The 8209-nt window shown below is 41.8% G+C and overlaps 1 protein-coding gene across 1 annotated transcript; it reads right to left on the bottom strand.

Moving 5' to 3' along the window:
- Nucleotides 1-1560: 1560 nt before the first annotated feature.
- Nucleotides 1561-7698, bottom strand: SERPINC1 (serpin family C member 1). The gene is given in 7 exon segments (XM_044302181.1): nt 1561-1868; nt 2413-2477; nt 3120-3516; nt 4060-4197; nt 4301-4516; nt 7323-7565; nt 7568-7698. Coding segments are annotated over 7 exon segments (1365 nt in total). The 5' UTR covers nt 7697-7698; the 3' UTR covers nt 1561-1691.
- Nucleotides 7699-8209: the final 511 nt, after the last annotated feature.

Genomic DNA, 8209 nt, shown 5'->3' with positions numbered 1-8209 from the left:
AATTGGCCACTAGGACCATCAGTGTCCCATGGTTTACACGTGTTACTAATTTTAAAAGATAGCTTTTATTTCTTGTCCTTAAAACAATTTTCTTAGAACTCTATATTTTCTTATAATTAATTTGAGTATGAGAGAGATAACGATAAGAGTGTAGTCCACAAAGGCGGCATAGTAGCTCACACGCTGTGGGCGCAACAGCATGGAGTATACAAGCAGTGAAACGCCTGCACAATAAAGGACGAATGCAATAAGCCACTATAGAGGCATTGAGCCACCTAGTGGACAAACTCGATAATCATAGATATTACTGTGAGAATATGAATAGGCAGGCAGGCTGGCTATGCTGATAATTTTAATTATAAGAAAATATAGAGTTCTAAGAAAATTGTTTTAAAGGACAAGAAATAAAAGCTATCTTTTAAAATTAGTAACACGTGTAAACCAAGGGACACTGATGGTCCTAATGGCCAATTGTAAATAATAATTTGTGTAACATGGATGACACGCGGCGTGCAAAAAAGAGGACCAAACACAGATTCCTAACGGTTGAAACAGACAGATTTTTAACTTTTTTTTTCATGGATGTCAAACAGACGCAAAAATGTGAACGACGGCTAAGAGTGGGGGCAACAGACTGCTGCATGCTCCTCCGGCCGGGTCCTGAATTAGGGCCGGAATAGGATCAAAGGAGTATGCTGAAAAAGGACTTTGTAGCTGCGTCGTTGTAATCATGGGCCCCAAACTGGAGATAGTAATGAAGTTTTTACCTGTGCAAAACAATGCGTTTTGGGACTGCATTAGTCCCTTCCTCAGGTCAATAACAACTTAGTTGACCACAGAGGCCAGTCGTTAACTGCAGCAATTGAATTAATAATGTACCAGGGAACACAAGGCAGAAGTGGCTCTAATCGGTGAGTATTGACTACTTTATTTTATACTATATCCTCAGGTTTCTTAAAGCAGTTATTACATATCAGTAACCTATCCTGTAGCTAGGCCTGTAATATCAGATTGTGACATTGATGACTAGGGTTAAACGAATCGGGTTCGGATGGCTGTATCCGAACTTGATTAGTTTAAAACTTCATTAATGATATGGGCTTCGTCTTAGTGTAAAATGTATTGGGGGTCTTTCTGAAGTTTCTGCAAATATTGCGAGACTTACTTCATCTCGCCTCTATCACGTTAGTTCGTTTATTGGCATAAATTGCTGTATCAAAACACTAAGCTGAACTCTGCGTTGTGCTTCATTAACAAAGCCAAGTTCAGCTTCGTATTTCGAGACAATAATTTATGCCAATAAACCAACTGACGTGATAGAAGTGAGACGAAGTCAGAACCTTCAGAAAGACTTCTGTGAAGGACACATTTTACAGCAAGACGGAGCCCATATTATTAAGGTCGTTTTTAAAAGAATCTGGTTTGGATACAGCAATCCTAATCAGATTCGCTCAACCCTTTTAAGGACCTATCCAGAGCAGACACAAAACTTATGGTATTGCATTTCTCCCTTTTTTTAGTAGATCCTTTCCCCTTCAAAATGCATAAAGAAACCACAGGCAGGCCTATGATGACTTTTATTATAATGTGAAATATTATTTCCATTAGGTTAACAAGTGAAAACAAGAGATAGCGTGCCTATAAGAAGGCAGAATTGTGGAAGTTGTTTGCACGATGGTCCTCCTACAATCTTAATTACATCCAGGATTGGAAACACGGCCCATGAATATAATAGCATTGATTGCAACTTCTCGAATTAAGACCAGGAAGGGTCTGTTGGCTCTAAATGTGATCCTCCTTGGGTTAAACGAGCGCCCAGCCACCAAAACGGCACTGGCTGCTGCAGCCTCACTGCCCTCTTCATTGACCTGAAAAATAAGACATTTTATTATTGCTTTACTGATTCCTTTGGCGCACGCAGCTTGTGAACTTCTTGTGTGACTCTTGACCTACTATTAATTTACAGTATAGGGAATCCTGTTTATTGCTTCCAAACACTACCTTCTACTCAGGAATGCATTATCAGAAAATGATGTTTAAATCGGATTCTCTTTTATTAGAAACATGTTTTGGGGTGTTTTTTCACATGACTATCCACATTAAAATAAAAGCTCGAAATACTCCAGTTTTTTTCACTTGCCAAAAGAAAATTTGTCTTACCTGTACTTTTGCTTTCCTCGAGTCCGAAGGCAGCACAGACATACCGCTCTGTGCTGCCTGAGGACATTGAGGAAAGTCACTGTATGTTGACCCTTCCTGTCTGGAGAACACTTTTCACCTTTGCTAGCTACGGTAGCTATATATTGGAAAATTCTACACATTTTCATTGGGTAAATATTTATCTGCTGAAGCCAGAATACCCCTTTAAAGTTGTTCAAGTGTCATTTTTTTCTTCTTCACTTATTTTCTTACCTCTAAAAATGCTTTGTGAAATGCGTCTGACACGTACAAGTCTGATCTTCCACCAGAAACTATTCCTATAAAATAAAAAAGATAACTTAACTTAAAAATGGTACTGTCATTTACAAGAAAAAAATATTAAAGGGAATGGCGCATCTCAGACTCTAATCACTAGTGTAAATCCCATCAAAGTCAGATAGGGGCTGGTCCCATCTCATGAGGTCCAAGAAGTGAAGGAGAGCGCACAGCGCATGCACAGGTGCTCTCCATTCACTGCTATGCAAGTTCTGAAAATAGCCAAGCAGACGCGCAGCAGTGAATAAAGAGCGCTCTCCATTCACTGCTATGAGACTGCTGGAAATTGCCGAGCCAGCGCTCGCTTCAAAACACAGCCATGCAAAATCACTTGTCCTGACAGCTACAGGTACCTCCCAATCAGCCTATTTTGGCAGATTGTCCTATGAAACAAATCTTAGGCAAATATGCCCCAAAATGGGCATTTCTGGGAGGTTTTGCGGGCATTCAGAGGTGGGGTTCAAATGCTGGGAGGTATATTATCCATTCAGCAAGAGAGACATGAACGGAGTCACGTAAACTGCTAATAAAAATTCATATAATAAAGACAATTGCTAGTCAAGCCCAAAATATAGCAGATATTTTACGTATTGGTAGCCTAAGTGGTACATTAGAGGTCACATGAGCACCAGCACACAAGTTACCTGGCAGCCGTGCCGTATGTGGGTCAAACAGGTCCACCAGACCCAACTTCTCTAATTTCTCTTTAACACTGAAACTGTCATCAATCCTGAAGCGGGGAAGATAGACAGATAACTGGACTTCTTGAGCTTTGTTCAACCAGTCTGAAAACTTCTCCAAGGACAGCATCTGCTCCACTTTTTCGAGTGGTGTACCTTCTGATGGCAGAACCAACACCATTGAGATATCATCACCTTTGTAAGGCAATTCAAGAACCTGGACTGAATCATCCTTGTAGGCACCGTAGAGGAATTTGCTCTCCTGGTACATGGTTGGGACCTCACAGGGCTCACGTCTGCCTGGGACATGAAAGTCTGCATTATCTGTATTGATAGAGTCAAACTTTGACTTCCACATGCCCTAAACATGATGAGAAGAGTTAAATGAAATGGCATCAATTTTACCAGTAATGTAGCATGACAAAGAAGAAAACAAATGTGCAATAGTAGTTGGGATGCTGTATGGCAGGGGTGTAGCAGTGCCTTAGGGATGCTCAAAGGTCCCTCTGCCAGACGCCAGTATTATAAATGCAACATGGTTGGTGGGGACCTGTTACTAATTTTGTACTGGGCTTGGAAGCTACAAGTTACACCCCTGATATATAGTGTACTAGTGTACTGAGATCTGGTACACTAGGAAAACATATTCTAGTTTCCAGACAACACAAAGGTGGAGATTTTTGCACAAAAGGTAAGTAAAACCAGATTATATCTACTAGATATCCTTCCACCACGGTTAGGAGAGTCCTCATATTGTGTAGATCCCTCCATACTGTGAGCAACATGATGGCGAACCACAAATGCAGGTCTAAGGCACAGGAGAGGTTTCAGACCGTGTCCTGTGCAGAAGCCTGCGTGTCACAGGCAGTGCGAATACTTGAAGAGTGGAGATAAATTTTCACACCTTGAAGTAGATGACGTTAACCAAGATCAGGATGGTATCTTCTGTGATGGCACCTTCTGGGATCACATCAGTGATTTTATTTTCTGTTTTATTGGCCACCCAATTATTGATGATTTCACGAGAAGGTTCAGCTTTCTCCTAAAAGGTGATCATTGAATAAAAGGATATTATAAAATCACAAAGACAATTATATTGAAACGTAGAGAAATACGTTTTGATTTTGCGCATTAACTCCACGCACCTTGAAGTTGAGAGGCCATAATTTAGCTCCGTAAACTGCTTCGCTGATGTCTTGATATGTCTGATTGAAGGTCAAAGATTTTTCTCCAAAAAGACGGTTGGTCGAAACCAGTTCTGATGACTTGTTGGCTTTTCGGTATAGTCGACAGTTCAGTTTGGCAAAGAAGAAATGGATTTGGTCAGAAGCCTTTTCAGAAACTTGGTCAAAGTGGAAAACCTATTATAGGGAGTAATGGTATAGAAATTATTTACAAGATACTCGGCTAGTGGTTTAGCTGGATATCTGTTTTTTCAAAACTGGGAGGCCATTGGCAGCAGCAGTTCCACTGATAGTAATGTACAACTTCCCTGCTACTTAGACACCTATAAGTGGTATATCGGAAGCAGGCATAGACTGCCCCGCAGGAATACCTTGAAAATCCTCCAGTTGGCATAGTTTCTGACATTACAATAGGCCCAAAGGTCCACCAGAAGACAACCCCATTTGGACGTGAGTTTGGAGTCAATCACTTGCCACTAGAGTCTATTTATTACATATTAGATCTCATTTCCTCTGGTGGGCCCATGGACACCCAACTCAACACTGCTTGGAAGTGATGTAATTTGGAGTGGTTTCATAATGGTGAAGCCTGAGTGTCCGCAAGTGAGAAAACGGGAAAAGTTTGAGAACATCTGGTCTACATTGTATATATGATTTTAATTTAGCTATGTTTTTTTAATTCAACTGGAGAGGTAGAAGTTACCTGGAGAAATGAAATCATTAAAGGGAATGCATGCTTTAATTAAATCTGGTGTTTAGTATAAACATAAATGGCAGGCATATCATAAGAGTGAGGCGGAATGGCCATATAACCTACAGGCAAATTTTCGGGTGGGCCAATGCTCAGGGGGCTGCCCAGCCCTCCTCACAGCCCCTGGCCAGCTACATAATGATCTGATGCTCTCAGCATTAATTAATGCTAGGAGCATCAGGTCCTTATGCAGCTGGTCAGCAGCCACCCTACTAAATTCAACTGTATAATCATCCTCTGCATGGTGATAGGGCAGTATATTATGCTACAGTCTTGTATTTTTGTTTTGCTTGGTTGGTATTTTGTGCTCTACTGCAGTATTGCTGGCCTAAAACTTCTGTTGTCCCTGCCTAATTGTAGATTGTGTTGGCCCTGCCTACTTGCGTTGCCCCCACCTTCTGTCAATTTGGATTTGCCTACAACTTGGGGCCACTGCAAGTTCCCAATCCGCCCCTGCATAAGAACCAATTTTTGTTCCATTTTTCTGGCATGTATACTTTTCCCTCGTCATGGCAAAGTGCACCAAAATGATTACATTTTTGCAAAATGTGTAATGCATTTGGCACATTTTGCATCAGAGAGTGAAAAATACATGCAAGAAGAATGGCATCAAAAAATTCCCCTGATGGTACACACTCTAAGCCACGCCTGAAAAAAATAAAACACAAAAGCCATAAATAGGTGCAAAGCACAAGCATAGGAAGAAAAAACCTCAAATATGTGCAAATTACACCAGAATTCTGGCACACTTAGCTTCATAAATTCCACAGATAACTAAATAAAAAGATCCATCACTCCGGCATAAAACTTCAAGCTTTTTTTTAATCCACTAAAATCCAAGGGTCAGAGAAAACAGACTCAAATTCCCTTCATTTTTTTTTATTTTTTTTATTTTATCTGAAAGTATTTAAGTTTTTCACTAATGTAAAACATACATTATGCTGGTATCCTGTTTTCCTTTCACCTGTCCTGTGTAGACGGGGACACAGTCAGCAGAGTCATCATAATATCAGTAGAGAATAGGATCACTCATTATTATTAGAGGCCAGATGATAACTTTATAATACAGTTGCAGGCCTAGATAACACCACTATCTACAGATAAGGCTTTATATGCAACTCCCTAGTATTGGCAGGAGGAGGCTGTATTCCTTTTCTTCCTAGAGTTTCTGTTTTAATTATTTTATTGACAAATTTCTGACCATTAATTCCCAATCATTGCAGCAGCTATAAAGCACCTTGCTTCTCTCGCTATTCAGATAATACAGGAAGTATGTGTTTGCCTCTAATATGGCCGCCCCTAGGGGACTTTTTGAAAAGAAACAAAAATAGTAACATTGAAAAAATAAGCATAGACTTTCACTTTCATAAAAGACATGAAATACACATGACACTTAAAGAAAAAAACATGAATGCCTGCAAGATACCGATAGGACCTAAAAATGTCCAGATCTACACTTACATTAAAGGGAATCCGTCACCTGCTTTTACCATTTTAAGCTGGTTTTTGGGCAGTGCAGGGGGGCGTCACTGGGCACCGGAGAGTGAAAAAAAACGCCCCTCTGGGCACCTTGGAGCCTCATTAGCATAACATAAAAAAAGCGCTTTTATATCAAAAGGACAAAACGAAATAAAGTAAAAAGAAGACTGCTGGAAATAAGGTACTTTAGTGAACATAGCGATGGTGACAGCTTAGGCTACTTTCACACTTTCGCTTGATCGGATCCGTTCTGAACGGATCCGATCATATTAATGCAGACGGAGGCTCCGTTCAGTACGGATCCGTCTGCATTAATAACTTAGAAAAAATTCTAAGTGTGAAAGTAGCCTGAGCGGATCCGTTCAGACTTTCAATGGGGGACGGATCCGCTTGAAGATTGAGCCATATGGTGACATCTTCAAGCGGATCCGTTCCCATTGACTTACATTGTAAGTCTGAACGGATCCGCTCGCCTCCGCACGGCCAGGCGGACACCCGAACGCTGCAAGCAGCGTTCAGCTGTCCGCCTGTCCGTGCGGAGGCGAGCGGAGCGGAGGCTGAACGCCGCCAGACTGATGCAGTCTGAGCGGATCCGCGTCTATTCAGACTGCATCAGGGCTGGACGGAGGCGTTTGGGTCCGCTCGTGAGCTCCTTCAAACGGAGCTCACGAACGGACCCATGAACGCTAGTGTGAAAGTAGCCTTAGAATGGTAAAAGCAGGTGACAGATTCCCTTCAAAATTTTTTACTCACCTCCATAAGCTGTTTTAAAGTGTTATCACAAGCCCCAAGCTTTGCCATGGTGAAGGCCTGGGAGATGCTAAGTGGTGACATAAAGAGGTTCTCTGATTCGGTCTTAGAGTCAGCTACAATTTTGAAGAGGTCCATAGCAAACATGGAATTGGCCTTTGAGAGTTCCCAGACCCTTGGATTGGTGTTCTCTGGGATCTTCTCTGGAGGAGCAGCCTCCTTCGCCTCTTGTTCCTCCACTTCTACCACTTCTTTTCGATAATGCACATGGGGTTCAGAGGAATGTCTTTGGGTTTAGCAATGCAGATGTCAGGATATTGGGTGTGGGATGAAACCAAGCCCACAAGGCTTAAGAGTAGTACTGGAAGGAGATGCATACCTACAACAGATGTAAGAAGATGGGGCATGAAAACATGATCAACCACTTTATATCATTTCTTTTTCGAAATGGGACCCCAGCAGTCATCTGTACATGGGTGGATTGGCCATAGACCCTACAGTGAATTTTTTAGGCAGGTACATAAAGATCTGATGCTCTCAGCATTACTTAATGTAGGAGCATCAGGCATGTATGCACCTGGCCAGCAGCCACAGATGCCCTCCTGAATTCAAATGTATTGCTGTCCTCAGGACTATGATACAGTTTCATACTGTGGCACGAGCGGCAGTATTTTGTGCTTCACTCAGGGCCGTACTTGTAATTAGGCACTAGAGGGCACTTGCCTAGGGCACCACCCACCATGGGGGTGGCAGCAAAGACTAATTGTTACCCTGACAGGGCAACGAGGTCATGGGTGAGGGTGGAGTGTTCAATCCTCACCGATCAGATATTAATGACCTATCCTGAGCATGTCAGAAATATTAGGATTCAAGAACCCCCTTTTAATGGT

The sequence above is a fragment of the Bufo gargarizans genome, chromosome 7 (genome assembly GCF_014858855.1).
Source record: "Bufo gargarizans isolate SCDJY-AF-19 chromosome 7, ASM1485885v1, whole genome shotgun sequence".
NCBI lineage: Eukaryota > Metazoa > Chordata > Amphibia > Anura > Bufonidae > Bufo > Bufo gargarizans.
This window is presented reverse-complemented; position numbering and strand designations above follow the sequence as displayed.